At 44.5% G+C, this 23,342-nt stretch overlaps 1 protein-coding gene across 4 annotated transcripts in view; it reads left to right on the top strand.

Annotated features, from left to right (window-relative positions):
• Positions 1 to 23,342, top strand: part of mpp7a (membrane palmitoylated protein 7a) — a 126,519-nt gene that overhangs the window by 12,134 nt on the left and 91,043 nt on the right. For all 4 annotated transcript variants that reach the window (XM_042067356.1, XM_042067355.1, XM_042067354.1 and 1 more), the window contains exons 2-3: positions 13,437 to 13,506; positions 19,549 to 19,732. In XM_042067356.1, the coding sequence (XP_041923290.1) occupies positions 19,696 to 19,732 (37 nt within the window). In that variant the 5' untranslated portion in view covers positions 13,437 to 13,506; positions 19,549 to 19,695. The remainder of the gene's footprint in view (positions 1 to 13,436; positions 13,507 to 19,548; positions 19,733 to 23,342) is intronic.

The raw sequence follows: 23,342 nt of genomic DNA, 5'->3' as shown, positions 1-23,342 counted from the left end.
ACTCATACCGTGCATGTGTGTATGATTTGTGTTAGTGGCCTTATTTATGGTGTCTTAATGTGTGTGTCAATATGTTTGCATATGTCTATGTCTATGAGTTATGAGTTTTGTTTTAATGCATACTGTGTGTGTGTGTGTGTGTGTGTGTGTGTGTGTGTTTCCGTGACCTTGTATCAGTGTGTTATCATTCTGCTTGCCGCTAATGACAGACTCTGAGTGTTTATGATTGCATCTGAGTGATCTCCAGGACTGAGGTTGCTGTCAGGACAATTACAGGCAGGCAGAAATAGCCATAACAGATGTTGGGAGGGAGACTACTGTGGCGCATATGGATGATGGTCTGTTTGTGTGTGTGGGCTTAGACTGCCATTTATGTTTTTGTCTCTGAATGCGTGTCTGTCTAAAAGGCTACTAGCCTTGCCGTGTGTGTGTTTGTTTATTTGTATGTTTGTTTGTTTGTGTGTAAGCCTATATCTGGTAAATAATGTGAAACACTACTATGCTTTGAGGTTGAGTACAGGATCATTTTGGCATTTCGCGAAATATTAGTTGTTTTAGATTACATTTTAATGGTGCCATTTTAGGTGTGTGTGTGTGTGTGTGTGTGTGTGTGTGTCTGTGTGTGTCTGTGTGTGTGTGTGTTTAAGCAATACTTTTTGTTGGTTTTAAATAGCAGACCGGTCCATTGTCACCTCTCATGTGCGTTGTTTGCCTTGCCTGGCTGCAGCAGTACGCATGTAGGCTATCACCACCAATGGTGAGTTTAACTTTTCTTTCCTCCTCCCTAGAGCTCAGTCTCTGATTCTTGTCCAACTTCCATTATAATAAATGACTGTATGTCACAGTCTCCCCCTCTCTCACTCCCTGGACCCCACATATTCTCTGTCCCTATTTTTCTTCTCTCACTCCCTCTTTCTCCCTACTGTTTCCTACTGTTTCCTACAAGTCAGTCATTCTGCAGACAGACAATGCCAACCATTCTACCAGCGCCGCCTTTCTAAAGGGGGGGCCCAAAGCCACTGGCCTGTAACATAATTAAAGAGTGTGTGTATGTGTGTGTGTGCGCGTGTGTGTGTGTGTGTGTGTGTGTGTGTGTGTGTGTGTGTGTGTGTGTGTGTGTGTGTGTGTGTGTGTGTGTGTGTGTGTGTGTGTAATTGCTAGAATACTGGAACAGAAGGAAATTGTAAGCATCAAAAAGATGTGTATCAAATATGCAAACCATTTGCTTGCATAATATAAATGGAGGAGGATTGATCACCGAAGCGGAAAAAAGAGAGATTACATAAAATTGCGACCAGTTGCCTGGAAGTTTGTGAACAGAGTGCCATTGTCTATGTGGAACACAGCTCTTTTTGAGCAGGCACTGCTCGGCCATACCCTCTGTCATGACTGGGTCCTCTCCGGAGTCCTTTCCAGTACACAGAGGTCACTATTGACGAGAACTCTGTGTGCTGACTGTGTGCAGCTGAGGGCCAGACCACTGAGCTCTTGGTCATAAGTTTTAGTTCCTCATATGCAAGAACCATGATGATCTATGGTGCGGTGTCATACAGGGCATACTTGTGTGTGTGTCTGTGTGTGTGTGTGTGTGTTTGTGTGTGTGTGTGTGTGTGTGTGTGTGTGTGCACGCATGGCTCTTTGTGTGGCTGTTTTTAAGTAAGGAAAGGTGTTTTGTCTCCAGGTGTGTTTAGCTAGCCCACAAATCGCTCACTGCCTGGAAAACTAGCCTACCATGAGGTAGAAAAACAAGACTTGCTATGGTAGCCTGGAGGGGTCACACTTGATCAAGTTACAGTGAATATTGAAGTGTCAGTCACAAAGCAGCCATCGTTCATGATAAAGGACAAAAATATAAGGAAAACCTGAAAAGACATAGAACCGTCTAAACAGAAAGAACGATTTGAACAGCCTTTCTCTTTCCTCTTGGTTTGACTAACTGTGCGCTTTGTGGTTTTGGGAGCCGAGCGCTCAGGTATCATATCACTGTCATTTGCATTGGTTGTTCCGGCATAGCCGAGGCATTCACCCAGAGCTAACTGTTATTGTGTCCCTCTAGGGGGAAATGGAGCTTTAGTCAGGTCATTAAAGCGCACCGAAAAAAGCTCACGCACGCTAATGTGGTTTGGTCAGAGGAAGACCCACGTGGCTGGGAGATTGCACTCAGCTGCCACTGACAGGCCTTTTGAGGATGGATGGACAGGAGTAAGGCTATCTAAGCTCCTTTCAGCAGACCCTTTGTTTACACTTCATTTTAAGGTCAGGTCCGCACTTCCTTGACAACAATGGATTTCTGTTTCCAGCAATAGCTCATCTCACAGGTTGTAATCTGGGGTTTTTACTGTACGACAATTATATCTCTCTTTTGCTCCCTCCATCCCATCTCTCTCTCTCTCTCTCTCTTTCTGACTAGTTCTCTCTCTTTCTGCACTCTTTCCATTGAAGATATCTGAAATGATCGTTACGCCTATAATTAAGGGGAAGTGTAGTATAGTGGCTTTCTGCAGTGATGGTCTCTGATCTTTGAAAGGTTGACACTAAGCTCTGAAGAGAGTGTCGGCCCACACTTGATCTGGGAAACTTCAGGACGTTTTATCTAGACGACGCTACATAATCCCTTCTGATACAGCTAAAGCCAGATAGGTTCAGTTCATCAGGACTTTGACAGTCCAACTCCCCTGGTTGTACAGTGTCTGCTGGAAAGGTGTAGAGATAGTTTATAGTGTGTGCAAGAGAATGAAAACAGATGTAGTGAAATGTTATACATACTTTGGAACAGGAGGACCTTCAAGCATGTGTAAAAAGATCATGACTGGAGCGTGTGAGTAGGAAACATGTCCATAAGTGTAGCTCTTCAAGGTGCATTAAGTCAAAAAATGAAATGTCTGCATGCTCACAATGCAGCTGAAGGCATCATAAATAAATAAGTAATGACTAATGGTCAAGTGTAGTACACTTGACTTTAGACTTAGCATAAATCCCCATAACACACTTAAAGACAATTGTATGACGAACACATGACTAAGATTGCTCAGTACAGATTTCCAGTATCCCTTGCACAGTCAGTCATGCATGGCATGGAGAGACAGTCCCCCTGTGTGTGGCACTGTAAAGTGGGTGACTCTGTGTGTGTGTGTGTGTGTGTGTGTGTGTGTGTGTGTGTGTGTGTGTGTGTGTGTGTGTGTGTGTGTGTGTGTGTGCGCATATATTAAACATTTATGATTAGATAATGGTAGTGAGTGTACCCTTAACGTCTTAAGGGAATAGTTGTTGTGTATTAGAGTAATATTTTGACTGTGTGTAAAAGTGTTTGTGAGTTTTTAGGATGGGGATGAAATCCAGTTTATTTAGATAGCATATGGAATTGATTTCACACACTATGGTCCTCTCTTTCTCTCTCGGTCTCCCTCCCATGTGTCTGTGACTGTGTACCAGCATACTACTACGTTTCAGTGTGTCCAAAGAAGTCTTGTTATAATGACTTTAGTCAAATTAATTTGCATAGTCACTCTCTTAGAGATAAGCCAGATTGCAGGGAGGTAAAAAGGTCTCTAATTAAATTGACCGTTGCTCTAAAACGATTTTTCTTCCTCATGAATCCGGCCCTCACAAAGGATTTGTTTAAAAATCACCTACTAAATGAGCTGTATCTAATAGGTGTGTGTGAGAGAGAGTGTATGCATGTGTGTGTGTGCGCATGTCTTTGTGTGTGTGTGTGTGTATGTTTGTGTATTTGTGTTTGAGAGAGAAAAGGGCGTCTCTTTATTTGGCCCTGCTGAGGGTGTAAAGTTTGGCCTCCGATGGCAGAGCTACTCTGGTTTCCAGCCTCTGAGATGGGGCTTTGCAACTCACACTATTTGTTTAAGCCCCTGCAGTCTTTCCCTTGGTCCAGGCCCTCATTTTACCATGTAAAGGCATCTCGGCTTTATGAAATCCAGTCTCATGTGATTCGTGTCTTTAAACTTCACCACTGAGCTAATTCAAACCTACATGTCAGCTGACAGCCCCCCTTACCTACTTTAGCAATTACCAAATAAAGGCGTTTAATGGTTAGCCCACCATTACAAAACAAGAATCAGTTGCAAACATGGCAACATTCTTAGTGCTTAGTCAACTGTTGAGCCATTGAGCACTATCATTGTTAAGGCTCTCGGGTTTGCTGGACACAGTCTCTGCGGGAGCCGGTCATGGATCAGCCTTCTCTGTCCCTTGTTCTGTAACACCACTGTTACGTCCCCTCGGTGTCTCCAATAAGTATCTGCCAAGATACCTCTGAAACTTAACTCGTCCACCATTGAGCATTTCATTGGTTTAGTGGTCTGGATAAAGGTGCCATTAACATCCCTAGCTTCTCCAAGTCCAGTTCCTCTCGGTACTGCTCTAGGGATTCCTCTCTTGTGTTCAGGGGTGTTGTGGTAAAATAAGAGGCGGGTAAACTATGAATTCTGTGATTTCGGTGAGGTGGACTGCGCCATGCGGTATCGGATTTTTTAAAAAAAAAAAAGGCATTCAGAACAAGTTTGATGATGGTGGAGGTTATTGTCCAATGTGGTATTAAATGGTTCCTAGAGTGTTGATGAGTGTACATATTGTGAAAGTGGTTAAAACGGTGTGATTTTTAAATGTTAAAAGTTGCAAGTGGTTAATAAACTCTTTTGAGAGGTGGATAAACTCTAATAAGATTTGGATAAACTCTATTTCTGAAATTGGCACATAGCCCTGAGAGGTGGGTAAACTGTGTTTACCTGCGTTTACCTGCGTTTAGCCTCCACTACATCCCTGCTTGTGCTGCCAAACACTAGGCACTACAGACTACTGGCCCTATGGAAGAAAGGCAGTGTGGCTTCACTATTCAGCACATGGACTGTATATAAAAGATTCAGCAACTATTCAGCAACTTTTAAGTGTATTAGACTTCAGAGTAAACCATTATAATATACAGTATTGTAAGATAATAGCTCTACTGGTAACAGAACCAGCCTTCAAATCCATCCTCAGTGGAGCATCGGAGTGAGTAAGGCTGAGTGTGGCATGTTTACAGCACTGCAGGTCTGCTCAGCACAGGCCATAAAACAGAGATACTTTTAATAATCTTTGAGTCTGTGTATCTCACAACTAGCTGTCTGGTCAGGCCATGGTTTTGAATTACAGTCAGGCGGCTGGACACAGAGTGGTACACTACTCGGCCGTAGACTAGCACACACAAACTCTTCTGCATACTTATCAGGTCTCAAACCAATGGAGGCATTTCCCTCTGCACCCCTCCCCACCTCTGTCTATTGGAGGTTATGTGAAGCCATTGAGAATGGAGTGATGTGGATAGAGGGAGAGAAGAGAGTGTGTGTGTGTGTGTGTGTGTGTGTGTGTGTGTGTGTGTGTGTGTGCTTGCTGGCAGATTGGGGTCAGGGGGAGTGGTACAGGGTCTGTAGAGTTGGGGTGCAATACTGTGGTCGTGTTTGGGGCTCAGATACAATGGCCTTCATTGTAGTGCCCAGAGCACAGTCATGCAATGAGAACACACACACTCACACTTACAAGCACACTTGCACATGGCATCCATTCATTTGGAGCGATTCATTCAAAGCGGCCGGCCATTGCACATAGAATTACTCATAAAGGCACACACACACTAACACACACACACACACACTAAAAATAAAAAGGCCAGTCATTGCATACATGTACACCAGACCCAGGCCAGTGACACACTCACTGCATCCCTCATAGCCAATAAAGGTCTCAGATGGCAGCACAAAGGCTCATTTGGAGCAAAGCATTCTTCTTATCATATCCCATTAGTGTTCCAGTGGAACATTGTCCAACTTTTAACACAACACACATTAGGACTGTCCCGAAACGTCCCCCTCACAGACATCCAGTTGTCATGGGACTGTTGATGTCTCGGAGTGTGATTTGAGTCAGTTTGGAAAAGTCTGGGGGGTTTCCAGGCAGACGGTCACATCTGTCAGACGGAGACACACATGTGTGTGCACACACACTCACACTCACACACACACACCCACATCCGCACACACACGCGCACACACACATGCATGCACACGTGCGCCACCCCTTTCCAACTTTTTTTTTTTATCAGCAGTAAGCTACTGGCTCTTAACAACTTGCCTCCACCAAAGGTTACAGAACACAGGTGGCCCTAATCATCAGTACTCTTACCAAGGCCAAGAGTTTGATCTGACATCCCCAACAGTAATACATTCACTTAATATATGACCAGGATGTTCACACCTTTTTTTGTGGGTAACACCTTTAGGTGTTAGATCACATGACATGATATTTGTCCACTGTTCTGTAGTCTGTCTTTGATTGGTGTTGGGCATTGGACAGTTGCAGATATATGTGTGTGTGTGTGTGTGTGTGTGTGTGTGTGTGTGTGTGTGTGTGTGTGTGTGTAGGTGGGGCTGGGTGTGTGTATTAGGGATGGGCATGATTAATCGACGATCGATAATTGATTATTAAGAATTTCGTCGATCACGTTAATTTGTTATCGATTAAACTAATGCAGGTTGCATTGTGTAGTATGAGTCTTGAAGCAATTAAATGAATTTCACTGTATGGCAGCAATTAAACATTTTACCACCAGGGGGCAATATTTGACGCCATAGTCAGTTACCTGCGAGTTTCCGTTTTGATTTCAAAAGTAGGCCTAATCATGAAGAGGTCACAGCGAACTGTGCCGTGCAACCATTTTGATTTAAAAAAAAATAACGACTTAGTTCACTGCAAACACTGCGATGACGTGTATAAGTAGCCTACAACATGGCCACGACTCAAATGATGTAGCCTAGGCTACCATTTACACAATGTGCATCCGACCCTGGTTAATGTGCATCCTGCTCTCAGTCTCAAGACGGCGGATTCCTAAAGAAATGCAAGCACCCACCCCATAAGTTTACATTGTACAGTCACTCGAAGAATTGTAAACAGTGTTGTAAGGCTGCGTGTACAAATCCGCTTGGAGCTCCAATGGAATTTTGATTTTGCGACGAGGTCTCTGTTTAAGAACGTCGAATCGCAGCTGTAGGTTTCGCTGCCTTTAGAGCACCGCAGCGCATAGGCCATATCTTCAAGTTTAGCCTAACCAAACCTCCAGTTTTACTGCCACAAGTTGTTCTTCTTGTAATAAAGATCTCATCGAGGAAAAACGCGATGTATTTTTGTATTTCCATTGCATTTTTAATTTATAAAACGTGAAATAAATAATGAATTTTAATATAAAAATATGAATGATTAATCGATAGTCGTTCATTAATTCTCCCGACGATCGACTAAGAAAATGTAATCGAATGCCCATCCCTAGTGTGTATGTGTGTGTGGGTGGGGCTGGGTGTGTGGGTGCGGGTGTGGGTGTATGGGTTTGTGTATGTATGTGTGTTTGTAACAGCTGCCAGGCTTCCCCTGTCAGTGTGCAGGTGCGCGTAGAGGTGAAGGGTGCGTGAGCTTATTTTAGCCATATGAGAGAGAAGGGAAAGCTCTTAAGTGAACATCATGATCCAACTTTCCACGCCGTCAACTACCATCTGGGGCACTGGTGAACCAGCCGGCTGGCAAAGCTCAGAGTATGTGTGGACGGCACTTTGTGAGTGTGTGTGTGTGAGTGTGTGTGAGTGTGTGTGAAAGTGTGTGAGAGTGTGTTGTATGTTTGTTTGTGTGTGTGCTGTATGTGTGTAGGTGTTAGGACCTTTGTGTTTGTTAAGTGAGCAGTGCTGAATAAATCTCCTGGCATAAACAGTACTGATCTGATGTCGGTTATCTTCTTCCAGAGCAGCCTGCTTGCCTCATCACGTCCTTTTGCTGGAATTCAGCAGCTAGATGGAAAGCAAGTTAACCTGTGACAGCAAGGGGAGTGGCATCTCTGTGAAAGAGAGTGAAAAGGACAGTGAAAAGGACACAGACACTCACACAAAAAAAATACTTGACACACAAGAATACACAAGTTTCCATTCTCTCTCCATAGCTCTTCCTCGCCCCCCCCCCCCCCCCCCCCCCCCCCCCATCTCTTCTCACTTCGCCTTTCTCTTCCAGGGCTTGTTCCCACACATCCGCACAAACACATCCGTTGCTTTCACTGACCAGTTAAGTACTTAAGTGAATGAATGGTGATGAGGAGGACAACCTAGTGTAAGCAGACATGAGCCCTAGCGTTCTGGACTATTGCCAACTGGATTACCCAGAAGAGTAGTATATTTGTGTGTGTGTGTGTGTGTGCGTGCACATCTGTGTGTGTGTTCTTGATTGTGTGTCAGTACTTGTGAGATATGTCTGTCTACGTGTGTGTGTGTGTGTGTGCATGTGTGTGTGTTTTCGTGCATACCTTGGCACGGTCCCTCCACTGGAAAGCTAATATGAGTGCCTGGGTGGAGCACACCTGTAATCCGGGCCGCCTGAGTGTGTAATGAGGTTCCCTGGGCCCTGCAGTGTGGAGGCTCGAGTGGGGAGCTGGCCTCAACTCTAATGCCTCTCCAGAACATGCAGTGCAGTCCAGCAGATCCTCAGCTCCTCATCCTCTCATCTCTTTTTCCTTTTTCCTATGGTAATCATCTCTCTCTCTTTCACACACACACATTCTCCCTCTCTCTCACTCACAACACACACACACACACACACACACACTGCCTCTTATTCATTTTGACAGTGCAATCTGTTGCAGCAGTACATGCTGTCCTCAAGGTCAATGTTTTTCTATCTGCGTGTGTTTTTGTGTGTGTGTGTGTGTACGTTTGTGTTCTCGGCCTTGGGTGTAGTGTGGCAGTTGGAGATGATTGATGTCAAACAGTTCTTTATGCACATTACTACATGATGCGCTCACACACACACACACACACACAACTGCCATATCGGCGTTACAAACTAACCCCATACATTTCTCTGGAGGATTCTTTGAGTGCTGTGTCTCATTAGAAAGTTTCTGGTATGGAACTGTGCTCCCTCTCTCTCTCACTGTGAGTGTGTTTGTTCCTGATGCCATCAGTCTTCGCCTTTAATAGTCCCTCTGCTGAATTCAGAGCTTTAGTCAGGAGAAAGTGTGTGTGTGTGTGTGTGTGTGTGTGTGTGTATGTGCATAAAACAGAGGGAGTGAGGACTGGAGTATGCGCTCCAGTGGTGTGTGATGCTGATAAAGCTAAGAACTCATGCATGAGTGCTGTATTTGTGTGTGTGTTTGTGTGTGTGTGTGTGTTTGTTTTGTTTGTGCAAGTGTGGAATACTATGCTGTTGAGTCGTAAGTGAATAGGTGTAAACATGCTCACATGCTTTTTGCTCTTTAGTTGTAGATCCGTGTATGAGTGAGTGTAAACGTAACCTTACTATTTTAATTGTGAGTGTGCGCGTGTGCGTGTGTGTGTGTGTGTGTATGCGGTTTTGACTTAGACAGTCATCTCGTATGTCTGTCCATTCAGTGAGGCCAGGTTAGCAGTGTTAGGTTACGTCCTGTCAGGTCAGACTGCAGCACACTGCTCACCAAACACACAAACACACACATACGCACATACACACACACACACACACACATACACACACACGCACACGCATTCAAATACACCTGTCCACACTACAATGCCCCACAGGACACTATACACAAATATAAACGCGCACAAACACTCACTCACTATTTCCTTCACATACACACATGCACACAACACTTTCTCTGTTTGAATGGCAGTATCAGGCATGGGTCAGCGCATTGTGGATTATCTCCATTGTACTTGAGATGTATATGGTCATTGTTTGAACTTTTCAATGGCTAATGGTCTGTGTTTGTGTGTGTGTGTGTGTGTGTGTGTGTGTGTGTGTGTGTGTGTGTGTGCATGTGTGTCTGTGTGTGTGTGTGTGTGTGTGTGTGTGTGTGTGTGTGTGAGGGAGAGGGAGAGAGAAAATGTTTAAATGTCACATGTAAATCGATGAAAGTCTTTCTCTCACACACTCAGACTCTTCCCACACTCCTTACATACTGTTTTTAAGGCAGGTGTTTGTTTTTGCTATAGTAGTGGGATTGATCTGTTCATCGTGTTCCTGTCAGGACCGTTGGTCAGCATTGCCCTTTGCCCGCTGGCTGTCGGAGAGACTGTCCTTTCTCCTCCCCACTTCTCCTTCATTGATAAAATGCCAAGTCTGTCAATAAATAAGAGCTCATTCTTCAGCCATGGCCTCACCAACACAAAGCCTGCTGTTGTGAGCTGTGGAATTTGCTGTCGATTTCCCTGTGCACAACTAGGGCCCCCCTGTTAGAGAGAGTGTGTGTGTGTGTGTGTGTGTGTGTGTGTGAGAGAGTGTGTGTGTCCATTTATTTTAGCTCAGATGCTCTTATAGCCACCTTATTCCCACCCTTTGTTATTTAGGGTCCCAGTAGATTTGCAGCAGGGTGCCCCCCGTAGGCATCTCATCTTCATCTCCCACTCTGGAGGGAGTCGGGGGGGGGGGGTCATATCTGTGGCATTCCTCTGTCTGACTGGGGTAAACATCCATGGCTTTGTCAATGACACCCCACCCACCACTCACCACCACCACCCGGCAGTCTCAGGTGATTTAGACTCCTTGGGGCCCCCGTGGCATCAGTGAATAGATGGACAGGAAGTTGGTTGAAACGTTGGGTGTGTCTTTAGCTCTCTGTGGTCTCGATGGTGCTGAGCCTTTGTGTGGAGTGTGAATGGGATGAGTGGTAAGTCATCTAATGGGCATGTGTGAAGGTTCTGGGGCGTTGTTCTAAAAGAGGAAGTTCTCAATGAGTTTTAGTGGGAGGGTTTGTGACTCATTGGCCATTAGTGTCATATGCTTTCACAGGTGCTCTCTGACTGTCTAAAGGACGGCCGTGTGAAGATCTGGTGACTAACGGTGTGTGTATGTGTCTCTGGAGACTACTGTGTGTGTGTGTGTGTGTGTGCGTGTGTGTGTGTGTTTGTGGTTTTGGCTTAGACAGACAGTGTGTGCACGTGCATGCTTGCTTGCTTGTGCATAGGGGCAGCATAGAAGTGCTCTGTTAAGTAGGTTAGAGTAATGCACCTGTGCTCAGCAGAGCTGAGTGTGAATGGAGGAGAGGAGAGGAGAGAGAGAAGGAACAAGAGGGGGAAAGTAAGAGAAAGAGAGGAAGACTGAGGTCAGCCTATAAGAAGGAGAAGCCAATGGAGTAGTGGGAAAAGGCCATGCTCAGAGGAAGAGCACCTCGAAGGACTGAAAGAAAGAGAAAGTAGGAGAAACAGCCTGTAGGAGACAGCATGAAGAAACGGTGCCTCAAAGGAATGAGAAGGAGATGCCAAAGAGGGAGGGAGAGTGCGAGTGTCGGGGCGTTGGGCCGTCGGCTCTCAGCGCTGTGTTGGTGTTGGGTCTGATCCCGTGCCCAAATGTGGCCCAGTGGCATTGTTGGTTTTTCAGCCCTAAGCTGCTTAGTGTGTGGATTAACCAGGAGGCCTTGCCCGCTCTCTCTCTCTCTCTTGCCCGCTCTCTCTCTCTCTCTTGTCATCATTCTCTCTGACTTTTTCATTCTTTCTTTCTCTACACTGATCTTTGGTATCATTTAGGTTCTTGCCTTCTCTGTCTCACTCTTTCTTTCTTTCCGTATCTTTCTTTCTCTCTCACACACACATTCTCCTCTTTTACTTAATCTGTCTATCTTTTTCTCCTTCACTTTTACACCCCCTTACACCCCCCCCCCCACCCCCTGTGTGTGTGTGTGTGTGTGTGTGTGTGTGTGTGTGTGCGTGCGTGCGTGCGTGTGTGTGCGCTTTGCAGTCTTTATAAAGGACTAACATATTTCATCTTTTAAAGTGGAGTGTGAAGCTCTCTGGTGACTTGTCCTTGTCGCTCCCATTTTCATCACACCACTCCCAGAAAGACTCACATAATGGAAAGGTCATTACCCAGAGTGCACCTGTCAGCTTTTTTATTGCAGTGGAAACAGTTGTCCTCTTTGGCATGGCCATTTCACAGGCATTGTTGATTTGGCATCAGTGCGTGGAGGAGCTCCCATATACACACATCCAGATACAAACATACACAAAAAAATGCTCTGCTTGCTTTTTCCAGGTGTGTGTTTGTGTATGTAATTGGAGACTATGGCCTGAGTTGACCCCACACTCTCCCTTGGACTCTCCAGTCTGGACCGAGCTTCAGGACTGGTTTATCAGCTTTCAGAAGATGGAGAGAGAGAGAGAGTGGATGGGAAAGGCAGAGAAAAGACAGCCAGAAACTGTTGGAACTGATGGAACTGTTAAAACAATACTGCATGTTATCTTGCATTGTAAATATGTGCCAATCTTTCGTGTGTGTGTGTGTGTGTGTGTGTGTGTGTATGTGTGTGTATGTGTGTTTATGTGCGCACAGATTGCTATGATTGCCATGGAGTGTACTCAAGTAGAGTAGAATGCTTGACACAAGTATGCTCTTTGATCAAAATTTTTATGCCTGTGTTTGTATATATGTGCTTTACAGTACTGCATCAGTATCAGAGATGGGCTTCAGAGCAGTCTGTGAATTATAGATGTTGTAATGGCTTACAGCATGTGCTTTCCACTGGGACATGTGGTTGTAATGTTCAAGAGACATACACTTTCACAAACATGTCCATGCTAAAAGTGCATGTATTCTGCTGAGGCAAATGTAAAGAGCTTAAAAGTGTGTGTGTCCAAATGTGTGCACACATTTCACATGCCGCACATTTGCACTGAGGTGGCAGAATGCAGATGGAGATGGTGTGCTGCTCGTGTGTGAAGTGACCCTTTGCCAGGATAGCGCCGTTTAACCCTCACTTCATCGCCTGACTCAAAGACATGGTGCCACACTTGGTGTGTGTGTGTGAGTGTGTGTGTGTGTGTGTGTGTGTGTGAGAGAGAGAGAGAAAATGAAAGAATGCTTCATTAGTAATGCTTCACCTTTATGTGAAGTGGTTAACATCTGTCCTGGGTTTGTTAACATGTGCTCATGTAAAGGCACTCAACTTTTTGCTTGTGTGTATGTGCGAGAGAGAGAGAGACTGAGAGAAAGACTGAGCTTGGGAGAGAATAAACATTTTTAATTTTGTTTTAAAAAAATGTCCATTTAATGCAGTTGAGTGTCTGTGCGAAAAAGTATTGTTTCTGTCAGCCACAATAGTGACCCTGGATACCAGAATGTGTGTGTGTGTGGGGGGTGAGATAACTTTCACTGCAGGTGCGTGCATGGCGTCCTGTGTTAGTTAGTGTCCTGTTATGCCATCTAGTGTTCACAGCAGAAAGGTGCACACACACATTTTTCCCAGGCAATTTTGTGTTTTTACTGAAAACCAGTGGATTTTGTTTATAAGTGCTCTGTGTTTTATTGGTTCTCTGTGTTGACTGTTAATTGCTTGTAAAAATGTTAATGAAGTTGATGTGGAGCTGAAAGTAGACTTCCCTTGCTTATTGTCTCTCTCTCTCTCTCTGTCTTGCTCCATCTATCTCTCCTTCCAGGTGTGTGTGTTTCTGGAGTGACATGAACCGCGCCAGCCGTTAAAGCATCCAGTGTTTCGGGTTTAAACTGGTCAGTATTGGGTGTGTGTTCCCCTTTCCTGTCCATTGTTTGTTCTACTTTCTCATGGTCTATGATTGTTTTACAGAGAAAACCGGTTTGATCAGACTGTGTGTGTGTGTGTGTGTGTGTGTGTGTGTGTGTGTGTGTGTGTGTATTCATCAGAGCACTCAGGTTGTGTGTGTGTGTGTGTGTGCTAGCAACCCCCCAAATTGTTCTTTTGGCTTTAAAGTAGATAATAGTAAAGTTAGAAGTTGCATATAATATTAATATAACAACACAATATGGCAGTATTTTACTTCAGCGTTGAAGTATTTTAGGGAATGGGAAATAACGATATTCCATGTATGTCCAGTATGCTAACAATAAAAAAAGAAGTCAAGTACGTGAATGTCAGGGTAAGCAATGAGCTGATTTCCGCAGGTGCAGAGCCATAGAAAGAGAGAGTAGCGACACTCTTTGATGTTGCCGCCACACGATCAATAGTTCCAAAAAAAACTATGCTGAATGGCTGTATCGCAGGAGGGTGGGATGTATTTCTGGATGTTGGAGGGCGTACACTAGTAACTCATTGCCAACTCCCATAACCTGGAAACTGGCATGGCAAAGCGCTGCCATCTTTTTCCATGGTTTCTTATGGGAGTGTCGCCTCTCTGTTTTCTTTGCCACAGGTGCCCCCCCACCCCCCAACCGGCTGCACCTGGCGCACCTGACTAGTCCATTGAAGAGTATAATTAACTGGTTGGCCGGTCAAACAAATCACACAGCAACAGAACCCTTTATAGATGAAGTTGCCCCTCCCGCTTGGAGAAGGTCCTTTATATTACTTCTGTAGCGTGGTGGTTCTATGCGTTGCTTCTGTTAACCATATATTGACAGGGGGAGTTCTGAGTCACATGTGAAGTGCTTGCACTGGGGATGAACGCATGCCTTCCTGATGTTTCCAGATTGCGGAGTCAGCCTATTAGAGTTGACCTTTGAACTGTGGTAAGGCTAGAGGCTTCAGCAGAGTGTCTGGTTCTCTAGTCACACATTATGTTGTCTCAATAATTTAGAGGAGCTCATTCTCTACGAATAGCTAAGTCAGTATTCTGTCTTTGTCTCTCTCTGTCACCCATGGTCTCTCTCCCTCTCCCTCTCTCCCTCTCCCTCCCTCCCTCCTGACTGCCTATAGGGTTGTGTGTTGGGAGGAAGCATATATGCAAGTGTAGGAGAGAGGGAGGCAAGGATAGAGTAATGAGTTTTAAATTAAGTCTCAGGGCCAGAGAGAGAGAGAGAGAGAGAGAGAGAGATGAAGTCATCCAGAGTGGAGGAAAGAGGGAGAGTGGAGGAAGAGGAGAGGATGAGACTAAAAGAAGGGCAGGGAGAGAGAGAGGATGAGCCGAGAAGGAGTGAAACGGAAAGATGATGTGGAGAGGAATGGCCTTCGGGCCTGTCCATCTGGGCTCAAGCTGCTTGGTGTGTCCCTGTGATGAGATAAGGTAACCTTTATTGTCCCTGGGCCAGCACTCACAAGTGTCCGCTGCATGGCCTCTCGGAGAACCAGCTCACGTGTGCTCAACACAGAGTGCCGGTCCAGCTACAGTACTCTCCCATCAACCTGCTGGGATCTCTAATGCGTTCTGACCTGTCCTGCTTTGATCCATGCATCTGGTTTATAATCCTAGCCTTGTTTTTGATTTGGGCTAAATAGGGATCATCATTATGTGTTGCCTTGATATCTCAACTGAAAACAGGCATGGGGACTAGTAGCAGTGGAGAGAGTCCCCTGGGAAGACCGTACAGTACAGACAAGAGCTTCTTCAAACCAAGCGGAAATGGAAAAGAGAAAATTGAATATGCAACATTAGAATGAATGTATAAAAGACTGAGCTCAGAGGGGGAAAAAGACTGTATTTCCATTGCAGACCCCATCCGCACGGAGTAATCTCTCATCCTCTGAGACTGCAGTATTGCAGATTAAGACAGATGAGAGAAATGGAGAGATGACAGCAGAAGTTCGCTGCAATATGATAGAAAGAAATGTGCGCCGAGAGCTCAAAGCATTCTCCCAGACGTGGCTTGTCAGCAGCCCAATAGCAGACTAATAGACCGATAGCCACGTGACTGTAAATGTCTGTGTAGAGCCATGACTGTAAGAAGACATGTCCTCGTGCCCTTCCATTTGATATAAATGAAGTCAAAATCATTCCGCCATGTTGTCAGATTTAGAGCCAGAGATTGTTCTGTGGAGACACCAGTCAAAGTCAGGAATGCCCAGTAATGCGATAGGCCCACCACTTGTAATGGCATGTCTGAATCTGAGAGTGAGGATATACATTTTTTTACATTGTACAGTCATAAGATGCAGTAATCTAGCCTACATTCCAGTGGTAGAAATGATCAGACGAATACGGTCACTTTGTTACATTCACTGGTGTTGAGATCAGTTTTGCGTCTGAAGATCAGTCTTTACTGAATGGGGTGAACAATAACAGCTCTGAGTTGGAACCAAACCTATTCAACACAAAATATGTGTTGGAATGGTTAGTTTCTTTGTACTATTTTGTGATAGCAGGGAGGTTAGATAAGGCCCTTCACTGACCCTTTCCGGGATGAGACATTTACCAGACTCCTGAGATGACCATTTAAGAGCTCTCAGTGTGAGGCCATCCTCCAGCTGGCTGACTCCATTATCAACCCTACAACTTAAAACAACCTGTTTGGCATCTCCACATAAACAATGGCGACAGCGCGAACAGACAGACTCTCACACCTTCACACCTTTGTCCACACTTGGACTCCATTCTCTTTTTCCATAAACACTCTTGCCTTGTAGTGGGGCTACTTCAAGTGTAAATCCTGAGGTGAAGCTACAGATAGTTTGTCCCTTTGGAATAGTCAACAGATATGGTGCCATCTAGTGCAGGAGGTGAGAAACAGCACTTTCCACAGAGGCTCTCAAGGCCGCGTGTGTCTGTGTGTCTTTATGGCAACATTTAAGTTGAACGGCAAACATTTGTGAGAATTATGTTTGCTTTGAGTCAGGCTATATTGATGAAATAAGAAAAGTAAGCCCACTACACGCAAAGGAGCTACTTTTATCACCAAGTCGCACGATTACTGTATTCACAAGGCCAAGAGCAAATTGTGTGTGTGCGTGCGTGTGTGTTTGTGTGTGTGCGTGCGTGTGTGTGTGTGTGTGTGTGTGTGTGTGTGTGTGTGTGTGTGTGTGTGTGTGTGCGTGTGTGCGTGTGTGTGCGCGCGCATGCGCGCGTTTGTGAGCACATTTGTCTATGTGTGTATGTGTGTGTGCACATGCCACCTCTTGCTCTATTTGCATCAGGGTGCAAATATTTGGCCTTGTGTTTTATTAACTGGAAGAGTGAGTGCTCTCTGTCACTGCGTGAGTTTTATGGTTGTTCACACACACACATGCACACACACACTTAATATACAGTCGTGTGTACTCTTAAAACAGCATGCACATGCTTGTGACACGCCATGAATTTAACAACAGCGCCCAGCTCAGGCCAGCGTTTCTGTAAAGATCAGAAGGTGGAAGGAAGAGGAGATTATTTTCAAATAAAATAAAAAAGCACTCCTCACATTTGACATGATTGAAGAATGATGTCTTTGTTATGCTCTTTTAACTCAAGCCCGAAGAACACCTTGACACCTTGTTGAGATGTTGTCAAATGTATAGATTTTAGATAGATATTTTATTGTCATCTATGCATTTTGGCCCAATGAAATGATGATGTATGTTTTAGTTTTAGAAATATTGCTTTGTATGTGTAAAAGTATAGCAGTGATTTTAGCGTTGGTGGAATTTAGTGTTAGATGATTTTATTGAACTGCATCAAAATTCTACTGAATTGTACCTGTACTGAGGTTGCCCTCAACAAACAAACTTTCACAAAAGAAATCCATCTTGAAATCTTAAGTATAAATGTAGACATGGATTTAAAATGATGGCACTATTTTGTCACAGCAGTAAGTCTATTAGTGTTTTTTTAATTATTATTATTATTATTATTATTTTTATTATATTTCTGATTTCTATCAAACTGGTTTTCAATTTGGTTCATGAGGTTAGTGAAATACAGTTGACTTGTTTAGATGATGTTGATGATGCAATAGCTGAACTCTACCAGTAGGTGGCACCAACAGATCACTGCCTTGAACAGGTGAAGCTAGACAGACACACACACAGACACACACACACACACACACACACACACACACACACACACACGCACACAGCTGGAGCATGCAGTAGTTTTTCATTGCAATCAGGTGTTTCTGGTTCCCCCTTTTTTCCACATTGCAGATTAGTCTCCAAACCTGATACTGTGTGATATATACACAGAGGCAGAGCCGTGGAGGAGTAAGGTGCTCGCTCTCCTCAGACTTTCACCCTCCCAGGACTTTCTCTCACTCATCCACTTAGTCACTCACGCTCTCCCTCTTTTTTCCATCTCCCTATCTCTCTCTTTCACCCTCCCCCTCCCTCTCTCTCTCTCTCTCTCTCTCTCTCTCTTCCTCTTCCTCTACCTCTCTCTGTGTTTTGGGGTCTGCTGAGAGTTCTCCAGGGTGCACTAAAGGGTGGAGGTGAGCTCCATTCTAAAGTGCGCTCTTTGGCCTTTCCCAGAGCTCCCGCTTGGAAAAATACACTTTGGAATTCCCATTTACCTTCAAAAAAATCATCTCTCTCTCTCTCTTGAACTATTGGAGACGATGTCTTTCTGCTCTACTCCATCTTCCTATTTTCCTCCTCTCTCCTTCTCCTTCTCCACCTCCTTCTCCCCCTCCTGCCCAGCTTACTCCCTCATCCAGTTATCCATTATCTCCCTGGCCAAGATTCCATTCATTCTGTTATGACTTTATTTGTGTTTGTGTGTGTGTGTGTCTGTGTGCTTATCTGTTATATGTAGTACTATATATACACACACACCAACATCAACACCAATGTCTGCTTCTCTAATCTTGGGCCTCAGGGTTTTATTTGTTGTCTTGTTTTCCAGATGTATTGGTAGTTTGTGTCTGTGTGTCTGTTTGTGAGAGTGTGTGTGTGTGTGTGTGTGAGCGTGGGGTTGAGGGTGTGAGCCTTAACTGAAATGAGGTGCAATCTTTCTATGGATGCTCTTTGTCATCTGCACTCTGGCCAATGCATCCACCCACCCACACACACAGACATACTAACTGTACAGAGCACAGTTGAACCCTCTGCCACTGACAGTCACGCAAACACACACACACACACACACGCAGAGAGAGAGAGAGAGAAAGAGAGTAGGCAGATGTTTCTATCCTCTAGACAGATAGAGAAGAGAAGCGAAAGCCAGTCCAGTGAGAAGTTTGCTTTGGATGGGACACCTCCCTCACCTCTGTCCCCTCTCTCTCTCTCTCTCTCTCTCTCTCTTTCTCCCTCTCTCTCTCTCTTTTTCCCTCCTTCAGTCCATCTGCCTTTTGATTTCCTCTGGCCAGTAAAACAGCTCTCCTTTCATCCTACATGACACCCTGACACACACAGTCTCTCTCTGTGGACACATGTACCATATAGGGCTGTTTTTCCTGCGTAGCGAACTGCGCTCTGTCAACGTGTGTCTGCACACATTAGAGCATTTCTGGTGTGTATGTGTATTCATCAGAGCACTCAGGCTGTGTGTGTGTGTGTGTGTGTGTGTGTGTGGTGTTTTTACTTACTGCAGTAGCAGCACCTGCTGGAGGTCATGTGGAGTTCAAGAGGTCAGAGGGGGTCCACCTGTGGGGCCTCTTCATCACACTGAGCAATGTTTCTCTCAGGAGCCACTTCTCCACAGAACTCTTTGTGTGTGTGTGTGTGTGTGTGTGTGTGTGTGTGTGTGTGAGGGAGTCAGAAAAAAAGCATTTTCTTTTATTTGATTAGCTGCCGTTTATTTGTTAAATGAAGGATAAACATCAGTCAGTGCTTACTGCATTGTTTCAGCTTGTATGTGTGTATGTGTGTCATTAAACACTGTTCTTGCTATACATGTATTAATGTTTGTGTGTGTGTGTGTCTGTGTGTGTGTGTTTGTGTGTGTGTTACAGCTTTCTTCATAATTTCATGGTATAAAGACAATGAGCCGGTCTGACTGGGGGTGTGCCTTTTGACGAAAACACAAGCAACACTGTGGACACAGCGCTGAATCACCGTGGCAACAGTGTGAAGTTGTGGGGACCCACAGCGCAGAAACCATGCCCGCCCTCTCAACGGGAGCCGGCAATGAGCCAGGTGAGCACACACTCCCTCATCAATCGCCCAAATCAATACCAATCAATCATTTATCAACAACCACTCCTGTCCTACACTCATCATGGCCTATGGCATATTGCACTATGAAAAAGACAGAACCAGGAACCCTGATGGTTTCTACTGAATGTTTCCATGAAGGAGCCAATAATGGTTTGCCTTGGAACCCTCTGGTAAAAGTGTCTTTGCAGAACCTCGTTCATGGTATTTTGGCCAACAGCTCTACAGTAGTTTTCCATAATGAGGAACACTTCAGGACTGTGAAGAATCTGTTCTGGGCAACCTCATTTTCATAGTGGGAAGCTAGAACCTGAGAACCCTAACAGAACCTAGTACTTTATTTGTGACTTTGAGTCAGTGAAGACTATGAGTCAGTGAAGAATTCCTACCATCAAATAGTTTTTGAACATTATTGAAACAATACTGTGAATATGCTGTAGCAATTGTCCAAGAGTTAGTTAAAACAGAATTCAAATACACAGCTAGCACACAGACATGGCCTTGGCCATGGTCATTTAATTCAATTCAAACAAATAAAAACATTCTAGCTGGACACGAGAAAGGATCAGTAATCTCATTTATACAGTAAAGATGAGTCACCATGTCTCGCAACATTATGGCTCCTCGGTCCAAAAAAATAAAACTTTAAACGCTTCAAGAATGTCCTCCAGGAAAATGTCACAGTTCACTAGGGCGATTTGCAGAGCCGCTTGTGGTGCCGTCGCTCGGCCTTACCGTCCATGTCAGTCACGCACGGATACACACGTATCCCCGAGGCCGCCTCCGCCGCGAGCTCTCGCATTCCTGCGGGCGATTACGGTGATGGGTTAGTGCACGGAGACCCATTGGGCCTGTTAGTGCCTGTCTATATGTGTTTGCCTGCATGTGCGTCTGTCTGCGTCTCTGTTGGTGCAGGTGTGTGTGTGTGTGTGTTTGTGAGGAAACGATGCCCGTGAGGGAGAGAGAGAGAGAGAGAGAGAGAGAGAGAGAGAGAGAGAGTTGGGGGAGAGCGAGAGAGAAGAAGGGGTTCTGATGGATAAAGAGTGTGTCGGTGGTTGGCCTGTAGACATGGCGTGCGCTGGCGATTACGTACTCGCTGTGGAAATTTGTATAGACAAAGTGGAAAGCCAGACCATCAATTACGATTATAGTCATTTCAGGCAATTACTGGCAGTGTCCTTCTTTCCAAATCAAACATGTATGGTCCCCTCTGTCCCCAAACAGAGAGGGTCGCCTCGCCTCTCCTGCTGCTTACACTCTGAAATACGAGCACAGGCCGGAGAGATGGAGAGATGGAGAGAGGAGCTGGACAGAGTGAAATAAAAAAACACTGCACAGAAGAGACAGATAATGATGACATAAATACAGACAAACAGTGTGTGGGCGGGGGGGATGTTAGACTGAAGTCTCAGCAGAGTGATGAGAAAGAAGAACAGAAGTGGTGCTGCACTAGAGAGAAAGAGAGAGACAGAGAGAGAGAGACAGATGGAGTGATTATTTGTTGGATGGTTGAGAGCTCTCCAATTGTGTGTACTGTATGTGAGAGTGAGATGGCAAATGTCTTATTCAAGATTCAAAACAGGACTTTAAGCAGTTTTGTAAAAAAAATAAAAACATCAACACTACAACTGGTTTAAAATCTGTTTGTCATGAGTGTTTCAGACATGATTTATGTCTTAATTCTACATTTGTGACTGCTTCCTAAACATTCTACATTTGTTTCTGCTAAGTTGATGTGGTGCACTCCAAACCACTACAGAAACACCCAGAAAGTGTGTGTGTGACTGTTGAATGATTACATGCGTCACTCGCATCACACAATCATAAATGCACGTTCACACACACACACACACACACACACACACACACACACACACACACACACACACCGACCGCAGGCGCTGTTAGCTGTCTTGGTTTGGACTGATGAGTAGCCGTGCGTTTATCCTGCTCCAGAACGTCATTTGGTCATTTCGTCACTCTGGTCTTTTATAGCCGATTTAAAATGTCAAAGTGTGGGCCCCAGTGTGCTGCTTTGGGATGATCTAATGTGGGACAACTCTGCTTGCCCTGATTTGCTGTGTGTGATCTTTTAATTACACGCTGACTTTTAGGGCCTGTAAAAGAGAGAAAGAGAAAGAGAGAGAGAGAGAGAGAGAGAGACATGTTTTCTCTGTGACGTTGATCATTTAAATGTGGTTGCATGTTTTTGTATGCATGTTTGTGTGTGTGTGTGTGTGTGTGCGTGTGTGTGTGTGTGTGTGTGTGTGTGTGCACGTGTGTGTGTCAGAGCGTGTGTGTGTGTTTGCTGAATAAACATGGTGTGGCTGGATCGAGGCAAGACCCGTCTCACAGTGAAACCCATATTTTCCTTCTCTGGCCTTTTTCTTCTCTTTGTCCCCCTTTCTTTTGTTAATTCATCACATCTTTCTTGCAATTAAGATTTAATAAATGAATGTAAGAAAATGCTCATGGAAGAATCTGGAGCTCTGCCTCTTGTCTCGGCAGAAAGCAAGTCACAGAAAGAAAGAAAGAAAGACAGAAGAAAGAAGGAATAAAATATATTTTATTTAATTTTACATCAAATGTATATTACATTGCATATTTAAAACCACAGCTTACAGGAAGAAAAAAGTGAAAGAAAATCAATCAATAAATAAATAAGTAAAGAAATAAATCAAAAAGAAGAAACTATGGAGGAAAGAATGAGGGTAAGAAAGAAAAAGATTGAATGGAGCAGAAAAAACAGAATGGAACAGATAGAGAGAGTAAAAGAGATAAGATGAAAGAGAAAGGAGTGTGTGGTAGAGTTACGTTTAGTGCCACCTCCATGGGGTAACATCTGAGATTTAATAAATACTTTGGAAACACATGAAGCAGTGACCAGGCTTTTGGTTTGTGTGTGTGTCTGTGTCTGTGTCACATATGGATGTAAACTTCACATACAGTATGTGTAGTAGAAAGAATTTTTGCCATGGGATAGTAACTGACTGAACTCCCCAGCCACCTCTTGGCTCCTGGTTCATATTTACACACACACACACACACACACACACACACACACACACACACACACACACACACACACACACACCTGTCCAAATGGGAGGAAATTAAGATTTAATTGTCCAAGTGTGCTTTAAACGGCTCTGAGGCAGCTCTGCCACCACAGACCTGCCAAAATTCCTTCTTTGGTCTCTGTTCAAAATCATCTCTCTCGTTCTCTTTTGTCTCTCTCTCTCTCTCTCTCTCTCTCTCTCTCTCTCTCTCTCCTCTTCTTCTTCATCATTCTCTCTCTCTTGATGCATCATATTCTCATTTCTTTTGTCTGCTGGTAAAATTTAGTAATGTGACCTTGCCCACAGTCAGTATCTGACCACTGTATCCACTTTCACACACACTCACACACTGTTGGAAGCTCATTCTGTGTGTCCCTGTTTCTCCTCCACTCTCACTCTGTCTCTCTCTGGCACACACAGAACTACGTGCAAACACACTATTACCAGGGGTCCGTGGACTTTCAGCACATCAAACAAATGTGCACTGGATTTGGGGATGATTGTTTGAATGTGTTTTTTTAGTCGCCAGGAAA

This window comes from Alosa sapidissima, chromosome 17 (assembly GCF_018492685.1).
Source record: "Alosa sapidissima isolate fAloSap1 chromosome 17, fAloSap1.pri, whole genome shotgun sequence".
In the NCBI taxonomy this organism is placed as follows: Eukaryota; Metazoa; Chordata; class Actinopteri; order Clupeiformes; family Clupeidae; genus Alosa; species Alosa sapidissima.
Note: the sequence above shows the minus strand (reverse complement) of the source record. Positions and strands in the feature narration are given on the sequence as shown.